This window comes from Alligator mississippiensis, chromosome 4 (genome assembly GCF_030867095.1).
Source record: "Alligator mississippiensis isolate rAllMis1 chromosome 4, rAllMis1, whole genome shotgun sequence".
NCBI classification, from domain to species: domain Eukaryota; kingdom Metazoa; phylum Chordata; order Crocodylia; family Alligatoridae; genus Alligator; species Alligator mississippiensis.
In genome coordinates this window covers 135,337,619-135,350,172 of record NC_081827.1, presented here as the reverse complement: position 1 = coordinate 135,350,172, position 12,554 = coordinate 135,337,619, and the positions used below count along the sequence as shown (strand labels likewise).

Below are 12,554 nucleotides of genomic sequence, written 5' to 3'. Positions count from 1 at the left end.
AAACCACATGAAACCCTTGACTGCTGTTTGTCCAAAGTTGGTGCATATCTGTTTGACTTAAACAGGGAGGATTCTCTGCTCATGGATTAATGATGACATTTTCTTGAACTTGTGCTGTTTCACATCAAGTAGCAAAGTCTGTGCAACATGGAATTCCAGATGAGTTAATCACAGATGTTGGACTGCATTCACTAGTGGCTCATCTAAGCAAATCTTTTTGATTCATCAGATCGTGAAAGCAGCACGTCAAGACTTTTCTGTAAGCTGTCAAATAAGTTAGCAGAAAAAAGTAGTGCAAAAGTGGATTAAAAAAGAAAAATCCCTGGCACGTTCAAGAGAATCATATTTGACATGCCTCAAAGATTGTGACCTACCTCAAAGTGCTTTATTAAGCTCACAGATTTCTGGGCAGAGGTCAAATCCTTAATGTTATCATCTATTCTGAAAGGTTTGTTAAGATTTTGGGTATGTCTGCGCTGAGGTCACTGATGTGACTATAGTTTAGTATAGACAGAGCCAAGCTAGCTTTAAACTAACTAGCTTTGGTGAAAGGAAGAGAGACTATCTGTAGCAGCATAAAACTCAGTGCAGGCTGCCAAACCCACAAGAGAAGCTGGGTAAATGGCCTATGCTGCTATATCTAAACTTCTCCTCCTACCCCAGCTCGCTTAGGCATGTCTTTGTCATGCTACAGGTGCAGCAATGACTGCAGTGAAGACATAGTCTTTTGTCAGAGTGTATCTGCCATAAAACTGGAAAAGAACAAAAATGCCAAACATAGCAAATGGGAGATGGTATTAGATTTCAACCAGAAAATGACTGGTGACCTGCCAAAGTAAGAACTATACAAACCACATCAAATCCATGTGTCATAATCACTGTTCAAGGGGAGTCCTACAAGAAGAAAAGAAGACATCTCAACAAGGTCAAGGGGATGATGATTTTGATTTCTGCAGAGGGGTGACCACCAGTTGCAGTAATTAGCCCATACAGCTATTGATCACAAGAAGAAGTAGGAGCCGCAAACACCATCTCCGAGTGGCAGATGTATGCCAGCAACTGAAGTGGCCACATCAGAAGTATTGTTTCATGAACAAGTTCTTGACTAATCAAAAATCTCTTAAGGTGGAGAGTTAGTAGTTCTTAACAGATGTACAAGACCAGTAATTCATTTGATCTGTTGGGAAGTTTGACTTGCCCAGCCTGTCCCCCAGTCTTGATGACCTCTCCATGTATTTTGGTTTTATTTATTTATAGGATTTATTTATAGGACTGTATTTATTTGTAGGATTTTTCAGTTTATTTATATTTGATTATTTTTTTCCCAAAAGGGGATGTGTGACAGCAAGCATGGGATCCAGTGGATGTTGGCCTGTGATGGGTATGATCTTTTGAAACACTGACCCAAGTCATATGGCCCTTAAGACCTAATAGCATAAGGTTCATTATGTTGCATGTCTTTGATTCTTCTCTCAGGGCATATCCATTCCTTGCTGAACAGTGCTAGAGAGGACTGCCAGAAAAACATATCCTGCCCATTTGCTGCACACATATCTCATGTCAAAAACATGTCACGTAGCTCCTTTTTGGTGATCATTCATAGAGCACCTAGCTCCTCTAACACTGGCTACATGAGGTTTTTTTCAGTCAGTGGCACATACACAATGGGAATGAGCAGATTTGCATATTTTAATGGTGGCGCTCATACTATGGTCCAATATACTGTAGATATATCCTAAAAGATCCAAAATGCATGCTTAACAATAACTGGTTTTTACTTCACCAGAAGTTTGGCATCTTGAAATGAATACTTAAGTAGGTTGGTCTTCCAAAAGTCAGTATAGAGCACTAGATTAGCATGCAAATAGGATAAATGTACACATTCTGCTTAGTTAAACTGATTTCTATTGTATATAGTTCTTGCAAAATTTGGAAGGGAAGACTGGTGCAAAAGAATAGGTTTTGTAATGACATCTACTTTTTGCAATGGTCTGTAACTGCTTACAACTGACTTTTATTGTAATATGCCACAGAAACTAAGCCTACTGATGACTTGTAGATTATATAAGCATATTTGATCTGATCTGTATTTAGTAGCAATGCATATATATTTTCTATCATAACTAATCCAAGATTTACCAAGTTACTGGCTAAATAGTATAACCCAGGGTCTAATATTTCAAGTTAAATTATAGCTGCATTAGCCTACATTTATGGCATGCCTTATTTATTTGGCCCATGATAACACACATTTCTGAATGATGCGCAGAATTACAATATCCTCATCTAGCTGGTCAGGAAAACAGATGCCTAGTTAGTAACTCTGAAACAGTTAAAGATGAAATCCTGTACCCATAGTCAATTGATCAAAATATATATTTAGTGTACATGAGCCTCTGCTGAGTGTGGTTATTGCCTGAAAATATGCTGCAATGCACATGTACATTAGAATGTAGTAAACTATAGCAATTATGGAACTTGTAATAATTTCCACAACAGACCATACTAAGCTTAGTGCTATGTTAGCAGTCTAAAAGTTAGTCAGAGATGACATATAAATTAGGGGTGGGCTATAGGCTAATCCAAGATTCCAACACTGAATAAATAGACCGCTCCCTGACAGAAATAGCCTGCTGTGGAAAACACTAGTCCAACATCTGTGTGTGTGATCAGAAACAGCTTGCATTACTGGGCATTAGCACACTTATTAAAAAAATATGCAATTAGAATGTAAATGATGACCTCAAAAATACTGACAATGACCCGGCATGGAAATCATACAAGTTTCAGGGTGTTACTTTCCTCAGTTGCCTTCAACTAAAGAGGTACATTTAATTTTAGGTTGCACTTATGGGCTAGCCTGACTAAACTACCATGACTAGACTAGTATAACTGTCAGACCACTCAATTTATATGTACATTTGTTCTCAGAATTAAATTAGGAATTGTAAGGAGACACTGCCTTTCTGGATTATGTAAGACTTGTTCTAGGCTTTTTCTTGTCTTTTTGGTTTATTACCTTCTATTTTAAGTTAGACTAAATTGTGTGTGCTCTCATTGTGTTTCACTGGGCTTTATCTTAACTTAGGCAAAGGTTTTGTTTTTTTTGTTATGTGCTTGAGGTTGCAAAGTGCTGTGTTCAATATATGCTCACCTCACAGGAAGGACTATTCTTGTTCAAACTTTTATGAATTCAATAGCAATATCTCCCCTCCACCCCCTCAGTTTGGCAGCGGCTGCCACCCCTCCCTCAAGCAAGGGGTGGGGGGAAGAAGCCTGGCAGGCATTGCCCTCCCCACTGCCACCACAGACCCAGCCTGGAGTCCCGTGTGGGCCAGGGAGGGAATTTAAACCCCTACCCTCCAGCGCACTAGGCCCCAGGTTGGTGCCTGGTCACACCCTCTCTGCTCGAGCAGGGAGGGGTGAGAGCCTTGGATGGCTTTCTCTCTTTCCTCCGCTTTGGCAGTGGCTGGCAGGCATGCTGTAGCACCCCCTGGCTTCTGGCTTGAGCCACCGCAGGTATGTGGCTGCATTTCCTGAATCAAAAGTGAATGTGTGTTCATTTGCTAATCGGTTCAATCTGTGCAGCTTAGACTAACCTGCAAAGACTGGATCAATTCAGCCTCAGGCTTTTTGACTGTCTGTACCTAGCCAAGAGGGTGTTAAACTGTTTTATCCTCTAAGCATCTTAAAGTTATGCCACTTTGGGCAAGGGCTTTTTTGAGCTGTTCTACCTAGTTTGAGCTAGTATATTTTTAGCCTGCTCCACAGAGCAAAAGTGACCAATTTGCATTCATCCAGCATGCCAGGGTGCACAGCTCCCAGCCCCTCTCCACCTGACAAACTTTCTACCCTCCCAAGCTCTGCTGCCCAAGGGGTGGTACTGGCCCCAAGCCAACACTTCTAACTTGTCCCCAGTAGTTATAACTAGTTCACATGACACCATGCTGAAGACTTCAAGGATCCAAGGAGACCCTTGTTGGCCCCTGGGCCAGGGCTCAGGCACATGCCCCTCTCTTCACAGAACTAGGCCTTTGCCCCATATCTGGGTGGCTCTCCCCATGGCCAGGAGAAGGAGGGAGGAATGTGGCTTTCCTCCCCAGCCTCCTGCATTCCTTGGGGGGGAAAGAGAGAAAGGGCTGCTTAGTTCTGAGCATTGCAAGATCATGGAGCTTGGAAAGGTATGCTTCCCCAGGGTTAATGCTCTCACTACAGTTAATCCCTGAGGTCTCTGCATTGGCGTGGAGCCCCTAGGCAATGAGTACATGCAGCCCAGGGAGACATGCTTCCTCATGCTCTTGCTGCACTTAACCTCTAGGGCTCTGCTTCCAGAGGAGGGATAGAGTTTAGGTCATGCCCCTGCTCACCAGACCCACTAATGGCAAGTCATAGTTGTGCAGGTTGGAGACACTATTAAGTAACTGCTCTGAAACTGGTCTGAATTTAACACCACCTAATATTCCATAGATTTAGAATGGTTTAAGGAAACCTGTAACAGCACCCTTATAGTAGTTTCTCCAAGACCATATTTCCTTAGCTTTTTCAATGGGATGTTGTGCGGTACAGTGTCAAAACCTTAAAGTCCAGATATAGCACATCTACTGTTTCTCTATTATTATGTCATAAAATTATGGTCAGATGCTCCATTTTTCACTATTCCTCTTCTCCTACCAGCACAGGAAAAGTCCTCAGAACAGGCTGACAGAAGCAGTCTATTTCATGCCTTCAAAGAGTCCAGGGCCTCCATCCAGTGTCTTAGACCACTCAGCCACAGGAACATATAAATTATGCAATGTTGATAAGGCTCCCATCTTAAATTTCCTACTGTTCCTAAGGAGGCATGTTACCTGACTCCTAACAGTTTCCTAATCACTAGACCATAGAGTATTTTGAGGTTTGATGAAACTTACACTGGGGAAGTTCTCCAAGGTTTAAGAAGGCATTTCAGCTGAGAATGCCTGGGTGGTCAGGACATTCATTTTAGTCATACCAGGTGCTTCAATTTCACTGTCTCCCACAACTCAGAGTGCTAACCACTAGTACTTGAGCTCTAGTTCTTTTTTTTTCATGAAAAGAGGCCTCAGCTTTGCCATAATACAAACAAGGAAAATTATTTAAACCTCAAGAAGTTTTATGGGACAGGAAAGCTGTTCCCCACTCAACTCTAATTATCAATAGAGGTATAACTAGCAACTTTTGTACCTTGGGTAAAACATGGCTGGGGAGTAGGGAGGGGTAGCAGAGGAGGGGAATCAGTCTTACCTGCCAGGGGACCCCAAATGCTCCTGCCACATGGTCCACCCACCCCATTGTTGCTGCTACTGCTATAGTAGCAGTGCAGCATCTCTGCACCCAACTGCTGCTACAGCAGTGGTGTCGGGCTGCTACTGCTGAAACAGCACAGCCTTCCTTGGGAGAGTTTTTTGCTTACTCACTCCTAGTTATGTTACTGGTTATCAAGCATTATTTAAGCTGTGTGTGTGACTGGATTGACTTACAGTATAATTAAGGAATAATTAAGGAAGGTCATGATGTAGGCCTAAGCAAAGTGGTACTAAACAGGAGAAGCCATAGGTTTGTTCCAGTTTTTTCCTTACTCAACATTTATGATCAAAATTTGTTTACCTTAAGAGCTGATGAAATAGTTAACACGCTGCCTTAGATTAGTGCTCAAGATAAAATTAATCTCTTCTGTTTCAAAAATCTTATTTTCTGCAGGTTCAGTGGATACACAAGATTGCTTAATTTGCTAAAGGGGTACACTTTACAATCCAGATCAGATTTCCGAGTGCTTTCTCTTTTAGAATTGCACTGAAGTAAAAAGATGGCTCTGACAGCTAAGTGTTGGGGCTCACATTGGGTATTTTACTAATTGGAGTTCATTTTATTATTGCTTCAGTTCTCTAGTGGGTACAATTTCATCTCTTCTTAAAGGTAATCAAGGGTATAATGAAGAGAATATAGACTCTCTTTCAGTTTACAAGAGCAAACCTGCCTGAGGACTGGTGCCTTATGAAGACTCCTGGACAGATCAATGACACTAAATATATATTTTGATCAATCAGCTATGTGTACAGGGATTCATGTTTAACTGTTTCAGAATTACTAACTAGGCAACTATTTTTCTGACCAACTAGATAAGGATGCAGGCAAACCCCGCTTGGCGCTCTTAATTGGTTCCTGAAAAAACTAGCGTTAAGCAAAATGAGTGTTAAGCAAAACTGAAAGTATTGGATGACCCAAGATGGTGACCGCAATTGTTTTTAATGACCCAAGACGGTGACAATGAGCATTATAACAAATCTCGGTGAGTGCTAAGTGAAATCAAGTATCAATTTAAAATGAGCGTTATAGCACTAAGTGAAACAGAGTTAAGTGAAGGTTGCCTGTATTCCACACATCTTTAAAAAAATCGGTGTTCTCATGGGCCAAATAAATAAGGGATGTCACAATGCAGACTATTACAGATATAATATAAATTGAAATATGAGACTATGAGTCCTATGACTATGAGTACTATTTAGCCAGTAAAATTAGTGAATCTTGGATTAGCTGCTTGGGATACACATAGGAGATAGTGAAACTACAAATAACAATAATAAAAAACCTCTGATAGTCTATCACTTGGTAAATATAATGGACTGTAGAGGCTACAATACTTTTACACTACTTGAAAGAAATATTTATTAATTGGTGTTTCTAAAATACTTATTTCCATAGAGCCTAAGCACCTGACAAACCTTATTGTGACATTCTCCGGACAGCCAAGTTCTTGTGCTCCATTAAGTGCTTCTAGATGATTGGGTGCATCTACAAATCATCCTATGTAACCGTAGTGATGCACTACAGTGATGTAGTGATCATGTGAGTCTACATCTGATCAGCAGTTACGTCGCTGTAATAGCGCACCACCCCGTCCCCCCATTTTAGTGTGCCGCTATGGCAAGGTAATGGTGAAATCTAACTGTGCACCATGCGCACAGCGCAGTACAGGTGGTTACTGAACTGTGCTTTAGTACTTCCAAAAGGAAGTACTAAAGCACAGCGCCATAGCAATGTCGCTGTACGGTGACATGTAGACGTGCCCATTCTCTCCTTCCTTAATAGTGTCCTTCCTTTCCCCGCTCTCCTGCTTCTGTTAACACAAACTCCTCCTGTTTCTTCTCTTCCTATCTAATATACTCCCTAGCTGACTTTACATGTTGGCTTGCATGATATGTTTGCATGGTCCTAGTATGATAAGTGTTTTGACTTCAGATTTCTATGTGCCAGTGCCATATAATTAATAAATAATAATAATAAAAGTAGAGTGGTTAAGTATCATACAAGAAGACTCAAATCTTCCACATTTGTTTTTATAAGGCAGGGACATCCCCATAATCTACTTGGTTGTAATTCCTGAAATAAACTTAGAGGTTTATTTTCTCTTATCCTGATTCTGAAGACAATAAGAATTTGAACTTTTGTAATATTCAGTTAAAAATAGAATATTTCAGGGTTCTTCTAGTTTAAAGATGAAACATAGATTTCTTAAAGGAACATGCAAGAAAGAAATACCTTGGGTTAGTAAAACATGTTCTCAAATACAGTACATGGCTCTGATCTCAACCAAGGGAGTGAACACCGGTATATGCATTTTGTAAGATCAGGACATACAAACAAATATACTACATTCATCCTCAGCCAAATCAGTCCTTCCTTTGCATGATGTGTTAAAATAACAATAGTATAAGAACTTGTACAAGTGTTTTTTAGCTTTTGCAGCACATAAAAACCCCCCATCATCCTTGCCTGGCATGTATTACTTACATAGGGCCACAAGAATGTAATTGCAATTTTGGAGGGTCACATTTCCCTCCATAGTACTTATTAATTATGGAGAGACTGGGCAAGGAGAGTAGAGAAGACTGGCTCTTCTCTCTATTTCTGTTAAATGCAGACTCAGCAATGTTAAAAAAAGACAAACTTAACTAAAAATAAAAAGGTCATTTTTTTCTTACATTGAACAAACAAATATAACAAAAGGGGGCCAAAACAAATTTAGGATCCCCTTCTGAACAATTCTGTGCACAATCTTTTAGAAGTAAGAGAGGTTGGTTGTGCTTTCTTCAGGTCAGAAGCTGACAAAAATAATTTATATGACTGAATAAACATAGAACAAAATTAATGCAAAGTGCATGCCCTATTCTGGAACAGTAATGACAGCTGTAAATCCTAAAATGATCGGAGCTAGCAAGGTGATTTTTTTCCCTCCTAGATGATTTGCTTTGCTTTGTATCTGTTGGGCCTATTAGATAACAACAACCTAAAGTTTGTGGGCAGGTGCTAAGGTACTTCAGTAATTTGCTGTGAATTCTTAATCATTATTCTTCTACTGTGGCACTTACTCTCCCTCAGCCTGGTGCAAAATCTCCAAATGAAGTAGTTTACTTGGGTTAGAGTACAAGCCCCAGTGCTGCTCTGAAGCTCTCTGTCTCTGGTGTACTTCCTGGTGAACACTCAGGTCTGTTTCTAAGATGTTTGCACCACTCTTTCCTGGTATTTGGGATGTGCTGAGCAAACAGGAGAGAAATGCTTCATGGAGATGGTGCTTGGTGCAGCATGGATGCAATGCAAAATATATCCTACATATCTTACTGACTAATCCACTGGCAAAAAGCACCTCAGTCTACAGTTGGCAGACAGGATTATTATAAAAGTTGGGTTTACCAGACGGCCATGAACACCCAAATGGTTAAACAGATGAGTAACTTTTTAAAAAGGAAACGTTTGAGCTATCAATGGTTCTCCATGATGTGCTTAAAAGAATGCATTACTGTACATGCTGTATGCACTTACTAGTAAAACACTGACTTTCTCCAGATCCATCAGCTTTTGGCTTCTCTCCACAGGAAGCAGGGAAGCTGCGTTCACCTATGCCATTACTGCTGCCGGGGTTGCGCATGCTGTCACTGCCGCCTGCAGCCAGGGCAATCTCAGCAACTGTGGCTGTGACCGAGAAAAACAGGGCTACTACAACCAGGAGGAGGGCTGGAAATGGGGAGGCTGCTCTGCGGATATCAGATACGGCATTGAGTTCTCCAGGAGGTTTGTTGATGCCCGAGAAATCAAAAAGAATGCACGGAGGCTGATGAACTTGCACAACAATGAGGCTGGAAGAAAGGTATTCTAGAATAGGTGGGGAATGCGGTTATACTCTGATGTGTGGGGAGATTTTCATTTGCAATTGAACTTAACTGGGACAGGTTATCAAGAGGAATACACTTAGGTTTTGCCTCTTTCTATACTATCATTCTGTACCCACCAGAAAATAAAAGTTACCTAAGGGCATTTATTGCTTATATTAATTTTATAGATACAAAGATAGGTATGCGTTACAGCTCCAAGAGGTATTCCCACAGTTTTTGTACCTGTACCTATTTCTGCTTCCTTACGCCCTCCTTAAGAGGGCGTAAGGCCTTAAGAAACAGGCTGGAGATGTCCTGGGTAGACTTAAATGTTTGCATTTTATCTCCCTCGGAAAAATCTAGTGAGAGCTGAAAGGGGGATGTAGTGAAACATGAAAAGCTTTGCATGTTGCCGAACTCCCAAAGCTCTAGTAGTTATTTATTCCATCCAGAAACAAAACATTTCTTCAACCATGGCTGTAATCAATTACATACTTTGTAGCAAATGTATATCTGCAAATTTCACACTGGTGGAACGCAAATAACCACATGACTAGGCAAGCATCACTAAATCTTTGGAAGGCGGCACAGTGGAATGTCTACAACCACAACATAATTCCTAATAATGAAACAATAATCATAATGAAACTATGCCAACTTATACCCACTGAGGATCTACTGCAGTGATTGATTCTCAATCTTTTTAGACTCAAGGCAGCCCTCAGAAAATGGAATTTCTGTTGCAAATAACTCAGAAAGACCACACCAACTCTGAATGTTTTTGACACCATGGATTCCTATTTGAAATTCCTGGGTTTATCTTGTGAATCACATTTGCACATGTAAGAATGCTAGCATTATGTGGCATCCCATAGCACTCTTGAAGGGATATCAAGGCACCCCAAGGTGCCATAGTGTCCTGATTGAAAATCAATGATCTAGTTCCTCAACTCCAAACACCTGGAGTGTTTGGAAGAAAATAAGAAATAGAATTTCACCATAAAAAACAGATTTTATAGTACTCCTTTTGAAATATTTTCACTGTGAGAAACGATGTTACTCATCTTCCAAGATGAAGCTTGCTTATATATTGAGTGTATAACACGCACACACACACACACACACACACACACACACACATGGGGAGTAATTTAGTGGGCTAGATGTCATGCTGGGGTGCCACATGATAAAATCAATCTGTAGTGCAGTATCTTTACATTTGGTAGATGTAACATTGGGAGCTGCCACTGAAAAGTCTTCTTGTGGGCTGCACAGAAATGTTACATGGGACAAAAGTAACCCAGAGACTACACTTGGAAACCCCTATATTAAATGTTCTATTATACTATACAAAGAGAAATTTAACCTATCATATCCTTGCAGTTTCCTTCCCTGAACCATTGTGTGTTGTCATTGTATCAGTGGTAAATTTACTGTTTATTCAGTCCCAGAGGTAGCTTGATTTTGATGGCAACAGAAATGGTTCCTATACAGAATGTATTTGGATATGGCCAGATAAATTGTTAGAATGAAAAGAAATATATAAATACAAGAAAGCAGATGAGGTATATAATCTGGAGTGCAGGAACAGGAGTCAGGAACTCCCAAACAAGATGGTGTTGGATATTTTGGTATCTTGGTGGAATGTCGGTGTTATGGTAGAATGCATCCTTAAGAGGGGCAGGTTATCCTAAATGGTGAATAGGACAGGCCATGACAGCTGTGCTGGAGTGTTGTCTCATTGTTGTGGGTAGAGTGGGAGTGGTTGCCTTATTTTTGCATCAGCACTTAATTTTGCTTAAGCCTCAGCAGAGGCTTTCTGGAATGCATGTTAAAGAACCACAAAGCCATTTGGTGAATTTCTGAAGTGAACAACTTCCTGTTTGGTATTGTGTTAGTGCCCCAAAGTCCCACCTAGCAGTACGCTCTCACTATGCTGGGGAGTTCAACACAAGCACGTGTTAAAGCAAGAGCTGTCTTAAAAAGGTTACAGTTTAAATAGGCAAGATGGACAAAAAGGTGAGAGTGAAAATGTAGATGTCAAGGGTTAGAGAGATCTATCCAAGGTCACATAACTGATCAGTGGAAGAGTTGGGGACATTCCAAGTCTTCTGACTCTCAGACCACACCAATCTATACAGTAAAGTAACCATGCCAGCTGCAGCACCTTCATGTATTCTGTGTTGTTCTCTGGGGTTTTGCCAGAAGTGCATCCAGTTTTGTCTTCTTGTAGATTTCATTCTGAGAGGTTTCACATGGCTGTCATTGATGTCTGTGTTAAAACCCCCCCCCAAAACTGTACTTACCACTGGCTTCCTGCTTAGTGCAGCACTGCAATGCTGAATCTGAATTCCCTCACTCCCAGCCTCTGCAACATGCAGTGTGACTGTTTTCAGCATTTGGAAGAAATTGGATCTGATCCTCATAGATGAGGGTCACGCCTATTATGAACAAATATGAGGACAACCTTTCCTTGTTCTGAAGGAAGGCAGCTAAGACAAAGTGTCATTTATGATGTCACTTATCTTTTTCACCCTGAGAATTTGCCAGCTAAGGCAGCTATGACTTCACTGGACTTTGAATCAAGACCTTGGCAACTATGTTTCAAATGTCTGCTTGTCATTTTAAGCCTCAGGGGAAGCAGTTAGGTGTCCTACACCAGAGGATAGTTTTCCACAAGAGGTACTTTATTTGTCTGCTCTACACCTCTGCCAGTGCAATGCTTCCAGCTCCCCAGCTGCCGTGTTGTCCTTCATTTCACATACATCCAGGAACCAAAGCCACAAACATAACAGAACCTATAATATTTTGCCGTTGTAGGATTGATCTCAAAATCCGGCCTGCTGGTATTTTACTGCAGTTAATGACAGAGCACTGAGGAATTTCTCTCTGAGGAAAAAACAACGCACTGTATAAATAATTACATGAGCTTTGCAAACAATTGAGGAAAAAAGTTATTGGAAGCTCTTAAAATGTATTCTGTGGCTAAGATCCTCTAGACTACCCATGCTAATAGGGTAGTCCATGAATAGGGCAGATATTTCAGTCTTCAGGATATTTTTCAAGGGGTAGGATAGGTCAGACTAATTGCACTGTATTGCATGTCCAGCATTATCCAAACTAGTATCACATTTGTGAAGTTTGTTACTGAATTTATAATAAGTCACAGCAGGTGAAAAATGATAAAGTTGACATCAGTACAGTTTGGAAGAAAGAACTGCTTATGAATTTTGGTTAAATAATTAGATGCTGCTGCCTGAATAAATGTGGTCTGTGTCAGAAAAGTACCACGCTGAGTAAAATACCAAAGAATTTAATTTCCAAAATGGCTCCTAGGGATCAGAATAAATAGAACAGCAACAAATAAAAAACACACACTTGGAAATC

The 12,554-nt window shown here is 40.6% G+C and overlaps 1 protein-coding gene across 2 annotated transcripts in view; it reads left to right on the top strand.

Moving 5' to 3' along the window:
• The window catches only part of WNT7B (Wnt family member 7B), a 141,606-nt gene that overhangs the window by 119,917 nt on the left and 9,135 nt on the right, over window positions 1-12,554 (top strand). For both annotated transcript variants that reach the window (XM_006264607.4, XM_059726657.1), the window contains exon 3: window positions 8,892-9,163. In XM_006264607.4, the coding sequence (XP_006264669.1) occupies window positions 8,892-9,163 (272 nt within the window). The remainder of the gene's footprint in view (window positions 1-8,891; window positions 9,164-12,554) is intronic.